Below are 22,296 nucleotides of genomic sequence, written 5' to 3'. Positions count from 1 at the left end.
TGGTGGGCATTTTGGAGCATGGAGTATGTCTTTCCTTTATGGAAAACACTTAGCATGTTTTAGATTTTACTACAGTCTAAGTAATGAACACTTTTTAAGGATTGTGTCCCAAATTACTTTTGAATGCTTAGATCCTTTGTCTGCTGCCATTGAAGTCAATGGCAAATTTCCATTCAGTGGAACAAGGAGTGGGAGCAGCTATTTGCTTTTGATCTGTTGTATGGCATTCTGAACACTTGGGAGGAAGTAACAACAATATCTATGTTTTAAATAGCATAATCTTTTATGTGACAGGAATGTATTGGCAAGGTCTTTTTAACTTTCAAGCAGAGCACTAAATACTTTGTTGAATGTAAAATCATAAACATAAAGCATTGATTTCTAACATGCCAAGTTCAGTGGTTTTGTTTCATTCTCACAACTTAACTTACATATACTACATATATGTACTATATACTCATGAATAAGATGAGTAAAATTATTAAGCACCTAAATCCAATCTTCAAAAGTGACGTAAGGTATGTGTGCAGCACAGCTAGACTCCCATGACTGTCCTGTACCAGCCAACTTGTGCTTGCAGTGCTCACAGTGCTTGGGCTGCATGGAGCTGATTCACTGTTGTGTGGACTTCTGGGCTCAAGGTGGAGCCTGGGCTGTAGAACCGTGCAAGGTAGGAGAATCCCAGAGCCTGAGGGCTCCAACCCGAGCACAGATGTCTACACAGCAATGAAACAGCTGTCGGAGAAAAACTCAGTTCTCACTTTTTGTTTGGGTGCAGCAGAGTCAGATACTTTATTCTATTTAGCAACTGCAGCAGGAAGAGAGTGCACTAGGACATAGGTTCTCCCCTTCCTAGACAGGTCTCTCAACAGGTAAACAGTTACAGCAGCATTTATACTTTTGTTACAGACAATAATAAGCAACAGCTGCATTTTGTTTATACATAGGTCATCCTGATATCTTGTTTTTCTCACTTAAGAGACTCCAGTCTACATTTCGTATTATCTACACAAGGTCAAAAAACAACTTCTCACACAGTTCTTTTCCACTCGCCTCACACAATCCTCGCTTCTACAAATCTCATGTTATTAGGGTTACAGTTAGCCTAACTCTTGCTAACAAAGAATCATGCATTAAGATCCCCTACAAATCCCTATCAGTTCTTTCTCTACTTCCACACTCCCCCTTCTGTACTTCTAGGACAACAAATATTTTCAAACCTCTATTTGCATTAAGCCATGGATTTCAGATTCTACATCAGATGTTTCAACCTTAGGGGTTTTGATTGGATGTAATGACAGTGTGTGATTAGCATGGACATGAAAGGCATTAATATTATCACGTCTTTTACAACAACAACAACAACAACAACATAATCCTAAGCTAACTAACAGCAATACAAGCAATAACATTCCCATAACGATAATATGATGGAGTTGTTGTACAGTTTTGGTCACAAAGCACAATACCTCATACTTAGTACACAAAGTAGACATTCTATAAGCTGTATAAAAGGCATACTTTTCAACTTGATATATATTTTAAAGCATGTGAATTTGCCCTTGTATTTCAGAGATTCTTTGAACCTCTGGTAACAATGAAAGCAAATTTTGAAATCGATCAGGTACTAAGCTGGGCCAATTAAAGAGTATCTGGAAACTAAGGGCTACTTGCAAAATTGTATCTGCAGACCAGTAAACAATATGATTGCCTGCAGTGGTAATGAGATTTAAATGTATATCTTGCAATGTGGTGGTTTTAACATACACACAGCTATCATTAGCTTGAAAAAGTAGGTGTCCTGTCAGGATAGTTCTTTGTCCTCTACCCTCCCAGATAACGCAGTCATGAACAGTGACAACTTCTCCTGGCTTCAGTTACGGATACGCTGAAGCTGTGGGGGTTCTAACAGTCAAGATGTCCATTAACTCCCTATTCCTATCCAAAATGTCAGGTGTTATTCTGGGGGCACTGACTATAAATTAGTTAGGTATACCAGGTGGTCTAATCTCCCAGATGTCATGGTCATGGGAGGCAAGTTTGTAGAAATTTTGGTGGTGCCCAGAACCCACCCCCTTAACTCTTCCCCCTCAAACTCTGCCTACACCTGCCTAAGGCTCTGGGCGGGGTTTCAGGGGGGAGGTCTGGGGTGCAGGTCCTGGGCTGGGGATTAGGGTGCAGGAGGGGTGCAGGCTTTGGGAAGGAGTTTGGGTGCTGGGTGCAGGCTCCGGGCTGGGTCATGGAGTGGGTGTGCAGGAGGGGGTGAGAGCTGCAGGCTTTGGGATGGAGTTTGGGTGCAGGCTTTGGGCTGGTGGTGGGGGTGTAGGAAGGGATGAGAGGTGCAGGCTCTGGGCTGGTGGTGGGGGTGTAGGAAGGGTTGAGGGGTGCAGGCTTTGGGAGGGAGTTTGGGTGCTGGGTGCAGGCTCGGCTAGGGCAGGGGGTGGGTGTGCAGGAGGGGGTGAGGGGTGCAGGCTTTGGGACGGAGTTTGGGTGCAGGCTCGGCTGGGGGGGTGTAGGAAGGGGGAGGTGGTGCACGCTGGGGCAGAGGATCAGGCTGCAGGGGAATGAGGGTTGGGGCTGAGGATGAGGGGTTCATGATGCAGGGGGGCTCAGAGCTGGGGCAGAGGCTCAGGGTGCAGGGGGATGAGGGCTCTGGCTGGGAATGAGGATTAGGGTGCAGGGGGATGAGGGCTCTGGCTGGGGCAGAGGATTAGGGTGCAGTGCAGGGGGATGAGGGCTCTGGCTGGGAATGAGGATTAGGGTGCAGGGGGATGAGGGCTCTGGCTGGGGCAGAGGATCAGGGTGCAAGGGGATGAGGGTTGGGGCTGAGGATGAGGGTTTGGGGCGTTGGAGAGGCTCAGGGCTAGGGCAGAAGAGCAGGGTAAGGGCAGCCTGCCTTGCCTTTAGCGGATGGCAGGCGCTAGGACCCTAGGGCAGCAGACAGCAGTTCTGCCGCGAGCCGATCTGCAAGCAGGCAGGGACGTGGTGGAGCGGGGAGAGGGGGAGGGGTAGAAGGTGGAGACCGGGACCCGCTCCAGGTAGGGATGCGGCGGGGCGGGGCGGTGGGGGGAGACCCACAGGAGCCGGGGCCGGGGCCTGATCCAGGCAGGGCCGGGAGAGAGACCCAGCTCCAAATATTGCTGGAGCAGGGCACCCGGCCCTGAATATTCCTGGAGCCCGGGCACCTCGAGCCCATATAACTCGCCGCCTATGGTCATGGTGAATAATCCAGTCCCACATGCATCCTTCCCATGGACCCGGCAGGTTTCGGTATGTGGGAGCCTACACCCACCTAACTGGTCCATGTGCTTGGAAGGAGCACTCAGGGCCGGCGCTTCCATTTAGGCGACCTAGGGCGCCAGGATTTGGGAGGGTGGCAGGCTGCTCCGGTGGACCTCTCGCAGGCGTGCCTGCAGAGGGTCCGCTGCTCCAGCGGCTCCGGTGGAGCATCCGCAGGCACGCCTGTGGCAGGTCCACCGGAGCCGCTGGACCAGCGGACCCTCCGCAGGGACGCCTGTGAGAGGTCCACCGGAGCCGCAGGACCAGCAAGCGGCAATGCACCCCCCACGGTATGCCGCCGTGCTTGGGGCGGCGAAATGGCTAGAGCCGGCCCTGCGCCTAGAGTGCCAAAAACCCTGGCGCTGCTCCTGGGATCACTGTGAATGTCCACACTTCCACCCAGAAAGTCTTCAGTATGTCTCCATGACCACAGATCAGATGGTACTCTTGATATGTTTGTAAGGGCAGTGGGCCAAGTCTGGTGCTCAAGATCACTCAAAATGGCCATCAGCTGGTCATTCAGGAAATCCTGAATTTCTAAGTATACTAGATCCCACTGCAATGCCTTCTCAGTCTCAGTGATATTCAACACCATCTCTGTCAGCAACTTCTGGGTCATTGAACTAAGGGTGGAAATAACATGTAACTCACCAACTCCAGCCTGTACTTGGGTTAGCTGAGCTCCAGAAATAAGGCTAGCGGCCTTTTCTAGTTGGCCCAATTTCTCATCATGTTCTTGGCTTTTAAGAATATTCCAAATGACTGTTGCACTATTGGCCCCATCCCATAAGGATCCAGTCAAGTCCCTCTTCTTCCAGAGGAAATAATCCAGGCCCTCTGTTGTGCTAATCTAATGGCAGCCCCTTGTGAGCAATTTGGGTATGTGGAGGTGATCTGGAAATTGGATAAGGGCAATGTAAATTTGACAGTCTCTAGTGTTATATTAATCACAGTCCATTGATATCCTAATACATCTCTCTTTGGTGTAGTACTATGTCACATCTGTTATTTAACTATTCTCAGGTACTTTCAAAAGGCATTAACATTAATAGCATAGGAGGGGGTGTATTGCAATAAGGTACAGGTTACATTATTAGTCACTGGAATGGATTCAATACAAGCAAAATTTCCAGTGGCAGAACAAACTCTTTGGGTGTTCGTTTGATTAATCACTAATTGGGTGACCAAATAACAATAAGGGCCTCTTTCATATAACACAGTACAAATTCCAGGAATAGCCAGCATATCTACTTCACTATAGAACCCATCAATTTCAAGTACAGATTCTTGGGGTTCATTTGTAATGATATCATAGATTTCTATTTCCACTGATCCATTTATTCTCCACTCAGTTGTTTGCTTATATAGGATATTCTGAACTTTAAACATATTTTTTTCCAAACAATCTTTAAATAAATCACTAAAATGTGAGGACCTTGGCCATTGGTTTTATCAAATAGATGGCATTGCCTGTATTTGGATGTATTACAGGGGTAATAGTATAATGGAGGAGATGGCAGGGGCAGTGGCAACAAGGTGCCTTTGGTACTTGTCATTTAAAATCCAATTAGAGAGAGCAATACGTGCTGAAGGATTTATCCAAAACACAGGGCACACCCTGTAGAATAAATGCCAAAATCCAATCAATATCACATTCCCAAGCATGGGTCCCACAAATTCCTTCCTGCCAGTGTATAATTCTTTTTCTTCACCAGGATCAGTTCTTAATGTCCTTTCTAGTCAGGAATTCCTGGACTTTGGCAATTTCAGTGGAGTGAGTGTTCCTTCTTCTTTTCCGAAACAGTCATGGTTCAGCATCCGACAGGGGAGAGGTTATCAGCACATCACCCTGTAATGGTTTTGCTTCTTCTAGAAAAATTCAAAGGCACAGTAGGTCTGTTAGTGGACAAGGGAGAGGTTACTAGCACTTCACCTTGTCCTTTTTCCCTGCTGTCCAGAAGGCACAGCAGAGCTCGAAGGAGAAATAGGCTAATCATCAGTAGGAGAATCCTCCCGAGGTGGAGGGGTCTTTTTGCAGTGAGAATCATGGGTCTAAGCAGTCAGTCTTTGGCACTTCACAGTGGTGTTGGTAGTCAGAGGGCTTAATAAGGGCCTTTCCAGCATGGAGCCAAAGCAGTCTTTTGTTGGTGGACCTTTACATAGATCCAGTCTCCTGGTTCCAAGGAGTGGCAGGGCTGCTAAGGTCTTTGGGTAGTGCTTCTTTTACCTGTGAGAAAAGAAACCTAACACATTTCATTAGTGCCTGGCAGTGTTTTGCAGATCTCATAGCTGCTTGGGCACATTCAAGCCCCACCCTTTTCTTGGTTGTCAGCCAAGTCTTAGCGGTGAGCAGTGTCCTTGAATGGGGCCAGTGTCTTATCTTTAACCTGAGCTTGCTAGCTATTTTTTCCAGTTAATTCATTCTGTTCTTTTTCCTTCTTCCCTTCTTGGCTTCTTTTAACCTACAAAGGAAACTTCCACTCTTCACTCATACACTTTTTCCCAACAACGAACACATAAACATTGCCATAATAAAGTACATTAGTCTTATTATTCAATGTATGCCACATATACCCTTCCACTAAAATAACCTTATTACAGAGCTTTGGAGCAACAAGCCAGGAGAAGCACACCCGCTTTGAGGAGTTCACTCAATACAACCTCTAGTCCAATAGCTTCTCACCATCCCTAGACCTCTGGCTAGAAATCTGAGGTAGCCAGAAGGATCCCATGTACAATATGGGGAGTGGGTTAACTTTTCATGTCCTTGCTTCCAAAGACTGTTGGTATGCAAATTTTAATAACAATTTTCAGTTAAAAGATTTGGCCAATGAAGTTTCTTTTTCTTACTTAAGGAAATGTATTACACTTTAGTATATCACATTTTCCTGATTTATCCAAACACTTTGTATTCCAAGTTGAATAAAACAAGTATCTTCATTTTAATTTAACCCTTCTGTTTGATTTTAAACTAGACTATCCTATAAAAATATTAAACACAACAATTCTGGCCATGAGACAAACACCACAAGACAGGACATAGAACACAAAACATAATTCCTATTGTACCAGTAAATGCATGGTATGTTGAATGCTGTTCAGCTGGCATCAGTTTTCTCTGATTATCTAAAAGACAAAAAACAGAGGTCTACCCCTTCTGGGCAGTCAATCATTGCTTAAATATACAAATATCCTTGTTGATTTCAGGCAAAACAGAGGAATTACCCCATATTTTCATGTATTTGTTTCATAGGCAGCCCAGGTTTCAGTGGCTCCTACCTTATCAGTTAGATAATTTGCATTATTACAGATGCTTTCTGGCTTGCTTCTGGATCCAAAGCTTTTCACAGCTTAAAGATTCTTACCTTAAAAGGGACATAATTAACTTTACCAGAATTTTGGTGGCCTTTTTACTTCTAACTCCTGCTTTCAAACACACAGTGATCTGAAAGAAAAACACTTCTTATAGTGGCCCTTAAAGACACAATAGGATTTCAATTACATAGCACTGTATACATTCTTAAGCTAATTCGACTAAATTGTTCATAGCCAAATGATTGCAATCTAATAATTTCTTTGCCTGAATTTATTTACAAACATTTTAAAGACACCAAGAACTTTCCTCTTTAGCATTTTTACAAAGTTCAACTGCTGTTCTCTCCAGCAACTACAGAGTTAACTTCTAACTTCTACCTTCAATCACTTGCTTGTCTCCCAACAGCCACTTTTATCAACTCAAATCACCATTTCAAGTATTGTCCAGGGTATTTGAAATCCCCATGCTTATACTTACTTACTCCTTCCTTCCACTACGCCTTCAAAATTTTCCAACCTGTTTTCCAATCTCTCTGTCTGTTGCCTGCCCGCCTGGGCCCGATCCTGCTTTTCTCGCTGAACCGTCCCTTCCATGGGCACCGGCTTGTCTCACTACCAGTTTAGCTAGGAGGGTGGGCTTCTCAACTAGCCCTCACCCTTCCTGGTCTCTTCCCTTAAACATTCTTACTCACAAGACTACTGGAGTCCTCCCTCGTGAGGCGTGCCACCTGGGCAAAAATGCATGGCTCATTGGCATTTAACTATTCAATTTCTTCTTGTGGCAAACACACTGCTGTTACGGCATATGCTGAGCACAAATGGTTAAATTTTGACAAGTCCCTGAAGGACCGGTACTTGCTTAGCCAGTGCTTCCTTTTCTAACTGGAAGTCCTGTCTCAAGGCCTGCAACTTGCCCTGGGCATAGGTTTGAGTTGCTGCCTGGTTCATGATCAATGCTCTTAATTGCTCAATTCTAGTTGTCAAGTACACATCTCTTCTCTTTTCTCCAACTACTCTATTGCCCAGTCTTGCTATGACTGGGGGTAGATCCACCTGCCACCCTTCCCGGTCAACCAGGGTGGAGAGAGTAATGCTTAACCCCTCTCCAGTTCTCAGACTTACTGCAGCTGAGAGTGGGCACATCTTTAATCATGCAGTCCTCGACATATAACACCAATAGTACCAAGCAAAGCAAACATAAAATAACAAGAGTAAAACAAATAGATGGTGTAAATTCTGCAGGGCTCCCCCCTTCTCAATTGCTCACCAAACTGTGACAAATTTCTGTTACCAATCTATCCCTCGTGTCAGGTGATCATGCTGACACTACAGGATCATTGGGGGAAGATAAACAAAACACACCATATAACTGAATTTTAAAGCTTCATTAATAAAATAATAAAACAACAACAGAGAGTGTTGGGAACGCTCCCACATCACTCAGAAAAAACATTAATGCCCCAGGCCCTAAGCCATTTTCATACTCAAACATGTACGTCCAGACTGGCCACGTCTGTGTATAATGTTCAGAGAAGGGGAAGAGGTGGACAGGAGATTATCCTGTATACAGCTTGTCCAGAATTTCCAACATGCTTCCGCTCTTGGGAGGGCTGTTCTTTTACACCCTGGAATCTCCTGCAGTGTCTCTTTCAGAGATTCCAGTCCAGGTCGGCTGCCTGTGGCTTTTCCAGTGTCACCAAGCCACACTGGCTCCGGGATCACAAAGGCACACTGTTGGATCTCACTGGAATGTTAAACTTTGCAAATGTAATCTCAGTTCTGTAACTTGTATTGCCTTTGGTTTGCCTCTGTCTATATTTTTTTTCACAGCCAGCTGGGGCCGAAAGCAGTTTTTCTTTGTACTTAGCATAGTCTGCATTGATTCTTGACCTTGAACGCAGAGCAACTTTCTCTTTATCCCTGGGCCAAACTGAATTTCAAATTAACCTGTTCCTTTCCTCAATAGACAAATTACTCACACTGTGTCAGAGGCTTTTTTTGGTGATTAAAAACTCCTCTGAGATGTATGATCTTATCTAGATTGAAGGTACTTTCTAGTGGGCATTGTTTAGATTGATTTTCACGCGTGTAAAGATTCCAATTCCCTAAATACCTGCAGGTTGTTGGACCATAATGTATGTACATGAAATAAGATGGGGTACCCTTAGGGGGTGAGGTGGAATGTTTAGACTGTCCCCCACCCATTTGCCAATCACACACACATAGGGGGTATGCCCTGTCTGCGCTAGCGGCACATAAATTAAGGGTCTCTCTCTGCAGGGTACTCACACAGGAGAGGCTAACGAGGATGGCCACGACCCTCCTACACCTCCCGTAAGCGAAGAGCATTGGCTAGTCTCAGGGAGATGGCGCTGCTTACTCTGCTTGCGTCCAGTGAGATGATCAGACTGTCAGTAGCCCACACGGAAAGGAAGTGGGGAGGGAAGATGGGTTCACACGCTTCTAGACCCAGGTAGCTTCCTCACTGGACGATGCCAAGCTGAGTCAGCCCACCATGGGTCGGATCTTCTAAAGATCCTCTAGTTACCAGGCTTGCATTAGAGTGGTCCTGGTCACGAGCTTTCGCTTCGCAGAGTACTCTGGGCATCTTCCGGTAACAGTCACTCACACTGGTGTATACCCCTCACCCCCACTCCCAAGGCCTTTATTTCCATATACCACGATGCATCTGTACCTTACGTCCGGACCCAATACCGGACCCAACCCCTCTTGAGGCGGTTAAAAAAACCCTCAGCACCAGTGCATACCTAATACATTTCTTTATGCATTACCTAATGCATTTTCCTATTCATTACCTTGTTGGCCAACCAAGCAGTTCCCCAGTACTGCTTCAGCCTAACCTTGTTGAGGGTGGCAAAACCATTCCCCAGTACCACTCTGCATCTGATCTTGCTGCACAGTCAATAAGTTCAGATGGCGTAAGCCCAACAGGGACAGAAGGCCCCACGGACAGTCCACCTCGGATACCCCAATAGAGATTTCAAAAGGTCTCATACCTCTCTTGTGGCGCCATGGGGTTCGAAGGGGAACGATCCATAGCAGCTGCCTGTGTCTCAGTAGGCGTTGCCATCCCGGATGAGCCCCCAAATTGTCAGAGAAAAACTCAGTTCTCACTTTTTGTTTGGGTGCAGCAGAGTCAGATACTTTATTCTGTTTAGCAGCTACAGCAGGGAGAGAGTGCACTAGGACATAGGATCTCCTCTTCCTAGACAGGTCTCTCAACAGGTAAACAATTACAGCAGCATTTATACTTTGTTACAGACAATAATAAGCAACAGCTGCATTTTGTTTATACATAGGTCATCCTGATATCTTGTTTTTCTCATTTAAGAGACTCCAGCCTACGTTTTGTGTTATCTACACAAGGTCGAAAAACAACTTCTCACACAGTTCTTTTCCACTCGCCTCACACAATCCTCGCTTCTACAAATCTCACATTATTAGGGTTACAGTTAGCCTAACTCTTGCTAACAAAGACTGTCATGCATTAAGATCCCCTACAAATCCCTGTCAGTTCTTTCTGTACTTCCACACAGCCCCGAAGCGCAAGTCCTGTGAAGTTTGCAAACCAGCCTCAGATTTTTCTTTCCTGTGTAAATATACCCCTAGGCATTTGGGAGGCTACGTCTCATTGGTAATCAATGGGATTTAGGCCCCTATGCCACTTAGGCACGTTTCAAAATTTTATCTGATATCTATGAAAATTAAAAGTAAATATTCTCCGTTTTTACAAGAACAAATTTTGTTAAACCAGATGTCATCATAAAGAGATGTACATGTTACCAAGTCAAAGATTTAGATTGGTGGATAGGGAATATTTCACTTCAAAATACATCAAACAGTTACATATTATTGGCTCTAACACCTGCTGATGAAAGTGAAGTTTTTTTTAAGAACCTTTAAAGATAAAAAAGGCTAAAATTGATTTTTAAATTAAGCTTCTCTACTGGTTGTTTCAATCATCTTAGTTTAAATCGATTCACCCTAGCTTCACCCCTTTTAAATCTAGTGCCGCTGGATATTACCTCTTCCTTCCATTCTTTTTCCTACTTGTGTATTATCACTCTCTCAAATTTGTTTAATATGTTTACTTTTAATGTGTGTTTACATTTTTGGATATATTTAGAAACTATTTTTATGTTGTATGTTCTTGTCTGTGAAGTGTTGTGGGGTACTCTGAAAATAATAAAAGAAACCTTATTTAGAAGTGGGCCCAAACTTGAATCACAGGTGCACATCCCTGAAACTTCAGTATTGATTTTTTTTTTTTTGAGGTAAAACAAACTTGAGTCACTTTCTTGAAAGCAAAACAGTACATTAGGCACAATCCCACCAGAGTCTGTTAGAGTACTGGCAGTGCTTTCAATAAGGGCAAGACTGAGACAATGATATTTCAATCATTCTTCCCACACTTTCCTAAAAAGTAACATAATGCTGATATTCTATGCACTTCCTATTATTATTACTGGAGTATTTTAGGGTATTGACTTGTTACTATACCTTACCTGACTAAGTAACAATATATAATGATACTGATCCTTCTCTTTTCATATTTTCAGACTTCTTTCTGTGTGCATGTGTACCCTTTTTTTTTACTGTCACTAATTTTATCTGAGCAATTTCTTCTTTCCTTCTGAATTTTCTCATCCACCCTCTCCTTTCTCCACTATAGGTATACTGATATATGAAAAAGCATGTTTCTAAAAGTCAGATTATCTTAACTATGTTGATTATGCCCTCTTAGATTATAAAACTCTGAAGATTTTAAAAATCTATTTTACATATATCTATATGATGTTTCTTTATTCTGTATTCATCACACTTGAAAATACAAAATAGATTAGTCATTTTCATTCTTGTTTATAGAACTTTCCTATTCAGTTTCATATTCAGCTCATGTATGAAACTACAATATTTAAGTTTCAGACACTGCAGGAGACTAAAATAATAGGGGAATTAAATAATAATTTTCATTGAAATTAAAATCTTGTGTTTTTGTAAAACCTGAATGTTTAAATGAATTTTGACATGTGCTGAAGTACATGAGGAATTTTTGTGTGAAAATGATTTTTTTTTTTTTAATCGTACAGATGCCATTTTGGTCAGCTATGACAATCAAATATTATATTTTTGTTCTTGGGTTTTGAGGAATTGTAAGAGATCCAGAGTGTACAGTTTGTAAATTTCAATAATTGATTACTAGAGAGTGTTATTAAGAACAATCTATGGTGTATGTTTTCCCATTGAAATAAAAGAAATTCAAGCCCATGACACCTATTATTACTCATGGGAGTTTGCAGAATTAGTTCCCTTTGTGTTGATGGATGAATTAGAGGTCCTTTAAAATTAAGCTGCCCAAAATGTTATGGGCTATTGTGCTGAACCATACCCTGAGCTGAAATCCCTTAATTCTTGGCAATGGGAGAAAGGTGGCAGGAAGGTCACTTTAATCTATAAATGTTTGTTAAATAGTTCTTTTGAAAGAAAACAGTACTGAGTGAATTTAACTGAGTTTGTCTCAACTACAAAAACTGTTCATCAGAGGTTTTCAAGGCTTCTGATGGAATTATGGAATTGCTGTAGCACCAGTTCAAACCCATATTAGGCAGCATAAATGGACTTATACATATACCTTTAAAGAATATTTTAAATATTAAAGAATATTAAATATTAAAAAATATTTTCCTTTGTTTATAGAATTCTGGGATTGAGAAAGCGTTTCTGTTTGATGTAGTCAGTAAAATTTATATTGCAACGGACAGTACTCCAGTGGATATGCAAACTTATGAGCTCTGCTGTGATATGATAGATGTTGTTATCGATATTTCTTGTATCTATGGGTAAGTAGATTGTTGTTAATCATGCTTGTTAATCTTCTTTGGCCACATTATTAGGCTAGAATATATTATATGGTAACTAAAAACTGAATGTCCTACAGATTGGAATGACTTCGAAACATTGCAAATTTACAGGTAACACAGTATTGTATGTTGAAGTGAATGGGAAATCACCTAAGGTAGCCCAAATACATGTAATCTCATGGAGACTCTAAATATGCTATGTTAATAGCTATGGCCTTACCTAATTCACGGTCCATTTTGGTCAATTTCAGGGTCATAGGATTTTTAAAATCATCAATTTCATGGTTTCCGATATTTACATCTGAAATGTCATGGTGTTAAAACCATGGGGTCCTGGCCCAAAAGAGGGTTTGGGGAGGTCTCAAGGCTGTTGTAGGGAGGTTGTGGTGTTGCCACCCTTACTTCTGCGCTGCTGCTGATGGAGGTGCTGCCTTCAGGTCTGGGCAGCAGGAGAGCAGTGGGCAGTACAGACATGAGAGTTGCTTTGTGTGTGTGAGGGGTCATCACTTTTTGTAGGGGAGAAAGGGCTGGCCTTATGAGTGGGTGACCGCCTTTGGCCCCATGGTCAGAGGGTGCTGTGGGTATTTCCACACACACACCTGCCAACCCAGGGGCCCTTTAACCGTCGAGAGCTGCGGAGGGGCAGTGCTGGGGACAAGGTTCTAGAACTTTTGTAGAAGTGGGAGACCACCAGTACTAGGAAGGCTGGGGGCCATGCCCCCCCATTATTAACATGGGTGTAGTTTGGGGATGGGGGTGGTGTTTCCCCCCCTAAACTACAAGCCTAGGGCAGACATGGTCGGCAGACACAGATCAGTGCTGGCATCTCCTGTGCTGGCAGCTCCCCCTCTGTGAAGCGCAGCCCCTGCTGGCGCCACTCCAGGCCTGCCCATGGCTTACAGTTTGGGGGGGGCAATGCCATCCTTGCCCCCCAAACTATACCCATGTTAAAAGTGGGGGGCATGGCTCCCTTGGTTCTGGCCCCCTGTGCAGTGATGCCTCCCTCTGTGGTTGGGGAGCAATGGGGGCAGGAAACAGGGTGATGTTGCAAAGCTTCCTGCAACCAGGGAAGGTTCCCGTCGGTGACCGGCCCCAGGAGTGGCCTCTGCAGGAGAAGAGGAAGTCTTGTCCCTCCCCAACCCTGCCAGGACTAGCAGCTGGAGCCTGATGCATGGTAGGAGCCCTGTCTGGGGTGCCCCCAACTCTGCCCGTCCCTGGCAGATTTCACAGAGGAGACAAGATTTCGTGGTCCGTGATGTATTTTTCACAGCCATTAATTTGATAGGGTCCTAATAATGGCCATTAACATAGAAATAGGGAGTGGAAGGAACCATCCTTTTAAAATGACATTCTTTTGTGAATCTCAGTGTTGAATTTCACACGCAAATGTTTGCCATTTTGTTTTAAAAATGCAGCTCCCATTACTATGTTTGTTTAGTTTGCCACCAAATGATACTCCTTGCCTCCTTCCTCCCCATACTCTTGTTTCTAGCTATCTTGAGTTTCATTTTCCCATCTCCTTCCATTAGCAATCATACATTTCACTGCTGTAACTGTAAATCTTCTAAGGTACCTGTTACAGCTTGATCCTGAGATGTGTGGAACATCCACTGTTCCCACTGAAGTCAGGATCAGAGTGATGTAGAAATAGTGCATCCTGGAACACAGCCCTCTAAAGGTTAATCCATAAAATACGCAATAGAGAATGTGTGGTGGTCTTTGGTACCTGCAAATACTACAATAGGTCTTCAACGATAACAAGTGGGCAAAGCTCTTTCTAAAAAAGGTAGCATCTGAATCATTTGCCTGGCTCTCAAAGTTTTACAGCTCTGTTAAATGTACAAAGCATAGTTTTGGCTGAGGTACAGTACGCATTAGATTTTTAAAAAGGGAGAAAAATTGTAGAATTTTCTTAAAGTTTACATTTTATTACAGATTGCACGAGTTCAGATGCTTCGCTAATCTTACGAAAGCTTGTGCCTTGCAGATACATACAATAATTAGGGATCAGTTTCTGTGATGTTATATTTTAAGGAAAAAGCTGCTGCTGTGTACATCAAAAATAAACATGTCTAATTTATAACTTGTGCGCCATTAGTGGACATGGCACCTTATATACATGTGCAAAAACTGTGACTGTTCCATGCGCTCTTTAAATAACTGTTTAGCATTTGTGACAAGTTAAAAATCTCTATTTGTCATCTTATTGAGATATAGTGTAGTTTAGAGACATAAAGTAAGACTTGGGTATACAGATTTTTTTAATTAGTTAGGATCATTTTAGCTTGCAGAGAGAGAGAGACATTAAACTGCAGAGAAGCTGCTCTGATGCACATTTGACCTTTTCCCAAATTCAAGACCATATAATAAATTGAAGACAAATGTAAGAGGAATAAAAGGTAATGCATATCCACAGTATGTGGAATCTTGAACTTGCTGCCCCAAGATATTGATGTGAATAGTTCATGAGACTGGAGCACATTACCCATTTAGAGTAATAAAATTGATATGTGCATTTACAGTACTGGGATCAAATTACCAAGTTTATCACGAGTATTTGCTGATTATCAGCTTGAGACAGGAAGAATTCTCTCCTCTTGGTATACTGTTGCACAAGTAGGAGCATTGTGGGGAATTTAATGCACTAACCTGAACTATCAGTCGGCTGCAACTGCCCAAATCAAGTTTCTAAACTCTGAATTATCAGGCCAGAACAGAGTAATTGTTTCACAGTCTTTATCTGAACTGAGGTCAGAGTGTTATATATTAATAAAAATGCAAACAAGTTTGTGGTAGATTGGTCTATAACAGACAAGAAAGAAGTGTGGATTACTTCAGGTATGTGATAGTCAGGATATCTGGGTTCTGTTCCCACTGTCGCAGACTTCCTATGTGACTTTAAACAAGTCCTTTAATCTTCCTCTCTATCTCAATTTTCGTATTGTGTAAAAGAAGGATAATACTTATCTCACAGAGATGCTATGAAGCTGAATTTTTCATAAGCACATTTTGAGATATTTAGATGGAAGGTTCTATGTAGCCAAATAATTTAAATTTGTCCAATGATTAACTACATGGTTTTTTTAATCTTGCCATTTAGGCTCAAAGAAGATGGCGCAGGAACACCTTATGACAAAGAATCAACAGCAATCATAAAACTGAACAATACAACTGTCCTTTATCTAAAGGAGGTGACAAAATTCCTTGCTCTTGTTTGCTTTGTAAGAGAAGAAAGCTTTGAGAGAAAAGGTATTTTAAATTTTTTTTTGTAGTAATGGATTTTTTTACTTCATATTCACGAGCTAATGAGTAACTATGGGGTTGTCCCTAGATGATGTTATGACTTCTAGTGGTGTCACAAATATAAAATAAAAACGTATTTTGATATGGTTTTCATATCATTGTGCTTAAAATTATGAGGTGTTTTGTTGCCACTCCGATAAGATGAAATGGTAAATATATGAACAATTTTCCTGTATGAAAGAAAGCCATATAATTAAATGTCAAAAGCAATAAGACTTCTGTTTATACTAATACACAAATAATGATTGTTTCAGCACATCTTTGCTAACTTTGCATTGTACTTATTGATATAAGAATATGTAATTGTAATATCCTATCCACAGAACCCAAGAGAAAATCATTTGAGTCCTTACTTTTCAATAAGAAAAGATTTGTTTTGTTTTTACCTCTTTGAGATTTTTTTTTTTAAACTGCATGTTTGGAAACAGGAAGTTTTCAGGTTTTGTGTATCACGTACAAAGCTTGTGAGTAACCACTCTGACTCTTGCCAAGGTGAGTATTAACAACTCTAGTTCACTGTCCAGCTGTTCATTGGCCAGTGTCTCTTGAGCTGTTGGTCTTGGTCAGATTCCTAGTGGAGAGGTGTTTGTGTGCCTCCCAACCCACCAGTATTGTTGGTTCTAATAATCATACTTGACAATCTTTTAAACTGAGCTGTGGAGAATGAACTATTATCTTAGCCCTAGAATGCACCTCCTCCCTCTCAAGATGAATGTATGTAAGCAGGTCAATATGTAGTAATCAGCAATACTGGTGCTATCCCTGTTCAGTGAATTGATTAGAGGACTTGTTTGTCTTATTTTATGGAATTCCAGTTGTAGTGGGTATCTTATCAATATAGAATGACTGATTGGTGTTGTTGTGAATATATAGCTCTAGTATCTTTGGTGATGTCAAACTGGGATATTTCCTTAGCACTGAAGCTGGAATTAGCTCTTATATTTTTAATATTATATGTTGTGCTAACACTAATAGTCATGCAATTGTGAAGAACTCCAAAGCAAGTCTGTCAGGCTTAACCCAAATTTTGCTGTGCTAGGACTACTGTGTTAAGACCTCCTCCATTATATCCTTTTATTATAGTGAATTTTTCTTTAACTATACTGCATTATAGTGTGCAAGGAGTGTAATTTTAGAGTACTTATTGAAAAGACTACGCTTTAGAAAACAAAGCATGTTGTGAACAAACAATGCTTAACAGCCTTGGTGCTAGATTATTCATTATTTTGTATACACCTCTACCCCGATATAATGCGGTCCTATATAACACAAATTCGGATATACTGCAGTAAAGCAGCGCTCTAGGAGACGAGGCTGCTTTACCTAGTTACATCCGAATTCGTGTTATCACAAGCGGTTCCTCTGTGCCCGCCCATTACTTGCTGCGGCCCTCCCCAGGGCCCCCTGCCCCAGCTCACCTCCGCTCCACCTCCTCCCATGAGCGCGCTGCAGCTCCGCTTCTCCTCCCTCCCAGGCTTGCCACGCCAATCAGCTGTTTGGCGTGGCAAGCCTGGGAGGGAGGAGAAGCAGAACTGCAGCGTGCTCTTGGGAGAAGGCGGAGGCAGAGGTGAGCTGGGGCAGGGGAGCCGCAACAAGTAACGGGGGGGTGCAGAGGAACCGGTCCCCGCCCCAGCTCACCTCTGCTCCACCACCACCTCCTTCTCCCATGAGTATGCCGCTCAGCTCCGCTTCTCCTCCCTCCTAGGCTTGCGCGCCAAACAGCTGATTGACGCAGCAAGCCTGGGAGGAAGGGGGGAGAAGCGGAGCTGTGATGCGCTCGTGGGAGGAGGCGGAATGTAGGTGAGCTGGGGTGGGGGGGCCTGGGGAGTGCTGCAGCAAGTAAGTGGGGGCGCAGAGCAACCGCTCCCCGCTCTAGCTCATCTCCACCTCCTCCCCTGAGCGCGCTGCCGCTGCTCTGCTTCTCCCTCTTCCAGGCTTCCCGGGCCAAACAGCTGATTGGCACAGTAAGCCTGGAAGGGAGGGAGAAGCGGCGCGGCGGCGCGCTTAGGAAGGAGGCGGAGGCAGAGCGGAGGTGAGCTGGGGCGGGGAGTGGTTCCTCTCCCTACCCCAATATAATGCGGTCTTACCTATAACACTATGAGATTTTTCGGCTCCCGAGGACCATGTTATATCGGGGTAGAAGTGTATTTTATCATGTCTCCTCTTATTCATCTCCTTCTAACAATCCCATTCTTTTCAATCTCTCTTCATAAGAGTCTTTCCAGGCTCATTATAATGTTTTTCCCACTCTTCTCTGAACCTCCTCTAGTTCAGCAACACCTTTTTTGAGATTGGATGACCAGTACTGCACACAGTATTCCAGATGATACTGCAACATTGATTAATATAAAAAGCATTATAAGATTAACCATCCCATTCTTTATGCAACCCAATGTCTTGTTCACTTTCTTTTTAACATATTTGTATACTGATCAGAAGTCTTCACTAAGGTGATGTCTTCACTGCAGTGATGCCCAGGGCCCACCTGTGAGCTGATACAGTTAATTTAGAACCCTGTTTGGTGTATGAATAGTTTTACATTTTTTCCCTCCAATATACATTACTTGGTATTTATAGACATTGAATTTCATTTGCCCTCGTGTTGCCTGTTCACCTACCTTATTTAGGTCTCCCTGAAATTCCTCTTAGTCCTACCTGGTCTTGAGTAAAGGTATGTCCAGGCTCCAGTGGCACAACTATGGGACTGTAGCTATAGCCATGCAGTGTACAAGCTTCCTATACCTATGGAAGGGGTTTTTCCATCAATGTAGTCGATTCACTCTCTGAGAATTCTTCCATTGACCTAGCTGCATTTACAGTGTGGGGTTAGAGCAACTTAAGTACATTGCAAACGACATGAAACTTTTTCTAGCCCTGAGTGATGTGGCTAGGTCGATCTAATTTTTAGGTGTACACCAGGGCCAAGTTAAATAACTCTGTCACGTGCAAATTTTGTTACCTTGTCTCTCTCCACTGCTTCTGCTTTTCAGATCATTAATAAATATATTAAATAACATGGGAATCTAGTACAGAATCATGAGATACCACACTGTAAATAATTCAGTTTGTGCTTTTGCAGTAAATGAAAAATCATTGTCCATAAGATTGACCCAGTTAAGTGAGTCATTAGTAAATAAAATATGGAAAATAAGTTAATTTGATATTGTATTTTAATATTGTATAAAGATTTTAGGATTTAAAATTCTTTTTTCCTTTTTGTCTCTATCTTTTTCTAGGACTAATAGACTACAACTTCCATTGTTTTCGCAAGGCTATACATGAAGTATTTGAAGTGAGAATGAAAGTAGTGAGATCTAGAAAACATCAGAGTCAGATGCAAAAAAATAAAAGAGCCACCCCTAATGGCACACCTAGAGCACCACTGTAGCTGAAGTTCTAATGGCATTGTTGTCAGCAAGGATCTTGTTGCACTGACTGAAGGGGAAGAGAAATGGGACTGATGTATTACATGGATTTTTCTTCCTACCCCTCAAAAAGGCACTGTTTAAACATTTTTATCCAGTCAATTTTTTCATATACAGTGAGCACTTTGAGCAAAATATTGTATATAAACATTGAGGTGAATATATGTTCTCGTAAGAGTTCTCTTAATATATGCTGTAAACATTTTTCCAGGCCATATTAAGAAAAATCAGTTGTGACAGAAATGTTGGGTACATAATTTGCACTTTTTTCGTGTTCTCGTGGAATTAAACTTTGATAAACTTAGTTTTTTATGCTGATTTTCATGCATGGTGTCAGGTAAAGTATAACGTGTAGTTTATATACATGCTGCAATCAAATTGTTTACTAAACAATCAAGAAAACTTGATACAATTACTTTTTTAAAATTTATGACAGATTACATAACATTCATACAAATCCAACTTCATATTTTTTTTTCAATTTGTAAGTTGAAGAATTCTTATTTTGAAGTATGATAGCAATAAGAGCCTTACCAACTGGTAGGTAAAAATTAGCTTTTGTAAAACAGGCCTTTGGCTAAACTCTATCCAGACTTCTCCATAACACTGGTAATGCCCTCTCAGTTGGGCTTTTTATCATAATTTACCTCAACATATATCTCTAAAATAACTTTCTATACAGATATTATTTTGTAATAGTGCTTTATGTTGCATTGGTGTTTTTATAACATTTCAGGAACAGAGTATGTAACTGAAGGATTTTATTTATATGCTTAGTTTGAGAGTCTGAGCCTCTACAGTTGGAGGAAGAAAAAGTTTGCATTTCATTTCTGCCATACCAATATAATATAAAGTTTCAGGTATATTAAAGCATTAGAGGAAAATCCTAAAGTTGCTCATGCTGGGGCCCAGTTCTGCTTGCTTTACTTGGATCAGATCTGCCTTTGATTTCAGAGGGAGTTCTTAAATAAGGACTGAAGGATTGGTCTCTCTTATTCTAATCTACATAGATGTAGCTTCTTTCTCTTTTAACACTGATCACAGTGGCAGATGTGTCCTTGCAGCAATTACGGCACTACCCACCCCAAAAAGGAGGGCAGGGAGAAGTAAAACATGCCTTCTCAATTCTATATTCATTTTATAGTTGCAGCTTAAAGAATAGCTCTGCCAAATAAAAGAGCACACAGGGGAGAGTAGCTCCTGTACCCATGCTTCCTACATAGGGCTTATGTGCACATGGCTCTAGAACAGCTGCAAGAGTTCACTGAATAACCTCGTAGCCGGAAAAGATAAGGGAGAAGCACTTTTGAAAGTTTCCTTTGTTAAAAAGTACACATCCAGTTAAAACAAATTGTAATGCTGCACCTTTAATTGTGGACTAAAACCACTAGTATTTTTTGGCATATGACAGAAATAGAGAGTTTTTACCAACAGCAAACATAGTCATTGAGAGACTTGCTGAATACATACACTGTACTCTGTTATAAGACCATCTTGGAACGTCTTATGGAATTCTTTAACTTTTGTTTCTGTGCCCAACATCATGGTAGTAGAGTGCCAGCTGAGAGGGAAGATAAGAATGCAATATGTCTAAGTGAATATTAGTCTAAGGAGAAACTATTGGCTTTTAACCCTTCATTGCTGCCTAACATACATGATTTTTCTGTTTATCCTTTAGCCTTCAGTGGTTCCTTTGGTCTGAGTTTATTGGACAGAAATGGAGTATTTTAAAATATGAATTTAATCAACAAATGGATCCTTTCTAGTGTATCTGATCAATGTTATGAAAAATATGCCAAACGTATGGTTCTCAGAGCTATCTTAGTGCTTGGGAGAGATGGAGAGCACTTCTAGTACCCAAAAGGTATGGAGGGGATAGACATCAGTGTGATGAATAGGGGCTGCAGTGGTACACTGTGGTACATTGGTTAAAAAAAAAAGAAATGGGAAGCTCCTATACTAAACTTCAGATTCCCCAAATGAGAAGTGGGTAAACTCTTTACCTGGGTTTACATTATTGGCACTGGTTCAAGAGGGAGAGTGCTCCAAAAATACCAGGGAGAGTGAGCTCCTCCCAGTGTTACCCCTCTGACACTAGATGGGGGTTTTTATGGCGGTGTTGGAGACAGCTGCCCCCAGCCTAAACAGTAATATCTTCTTTAGGGGTTCATAGTTATGTCAGTGAGTGCTCCTCTGTATTCTCCCCTCCACAGCACTTCCACAGGGGTGGATTTGGGCTACAGTGTGTGCATATTTGTCTCCCTCTTTTGTTGCAACGATGTGTCAGGAGTATCAGTCTTCACCACTTCACTTCTCTCAGATATATCTGATTATGTGGGGCAAGGACATCTCCAGTACTGCCCATGTATTGGACCAGACACTTCAAAGAATGCTACTGTTTTTTTTTCCTGCCATAGAGTTGCTGCTGTGGGAACCAAGACTGAAGAGATTAATTAAGATATCTGGTTTCCTTCTGTAAGCATGCACATTTTTCCACTAAACATGCAATCACAGTATCATATTTGTATGTGCATGTAGAGACACTATCAATTTAGTTAAGCCTTACATTTTACATTATGTCTGTCGCGTATTATAGTGTCACCAGGATGACTCTTGCAGCTATCATACAAACTTCCAAGTGAATAAAATCAAGGTGAAAATCAAATAATCTTACCTATGTTGCAAATAATATGTTGGATTATTAAAGCTGAAAGAACTGAAAGAATGTTAAAATAAAACTGCTTTTGTTGTTCACTTTTTGCATTCCTCAGCTTGGATGATGATTCATCTTTCACTTTTGATTAGTCAGTCACTAAAAAAAACCCTGTTAGGTGCTCATGTACTATCAGTAGTCTGAACTGTTTGAGCAGTGAAGCATAAGGGAGATTTTTTTTTTTTTAAAAAGAACATGGGGTTTCCATTCTGTTTCTTTAAATTTTGTGGTCGTTTTACATTTTGTAAAAACAAGCTTTTGCACAACCTAAATTTAGGGCTGTATTTGAACAGGCAGTGCCCCTTTAAAATAAATACCTTGAATGTCCTTTATACATTTTTTTGCTTCTAGCTGCAGGAGTTGGTCAGTATTAACATAC

At 41.9% G+C, this 22,296-nt stretch overlaps 1 protein-coding gene across 3 annotated transcripts in view; it reads left to right on the top strand.

The window, feature by feature from the left end:
- The window catches only part of RRAGD (Ras related GTP binding D), a 41,876-nt gene extending 19,918 nt beyond the window's left edge, over window positions 1-21,958 (top strand). For all 3 annotated transcript variants that reach the window (XM_030555934.1, XM_030555935.1, XM_030555936.1), the window contains 3 exons: window positions 12,313-12,455; window positions 15,577-15,725; window positions 19,016-21,958. In XM_030555934.1, coding sequence (XP_030411794.1) covers window positions 12,313-12,455; window positions 15,577-15,725; window positions 19,016-19,167 — 444 coding nt within the window. In that variant the 3' untranslated portion in view covers window positions 19,168-21,958. The remainder of the gene's footprint in view (window positions 1-12,312; window positions 12,456-15,576; window positions 15,726-19,015) is intronic.
- Window positions 21,959-22,296: the final 338 nt, after the last annotated feature.

Source organism: Gopherus evgoodei, chromosome 3 (assembly GCF_007399415.2).
Source record: "Gopherus evgoodei ecotype Sinaloan lineage chromosome 3, rGopEvg1_v1.p, whole genome shotgun sequence".
NCBI lineage: Eukaryota > Metazoa > Chordata > Testudines > Testudinidae > Gopherus > Gopherus evgoodei.
The sequence above is the reverse complement of the archived record's forward strand: the minus strand, read 5'-3'. Positions and strand labels throughout refer to the sequence as shown.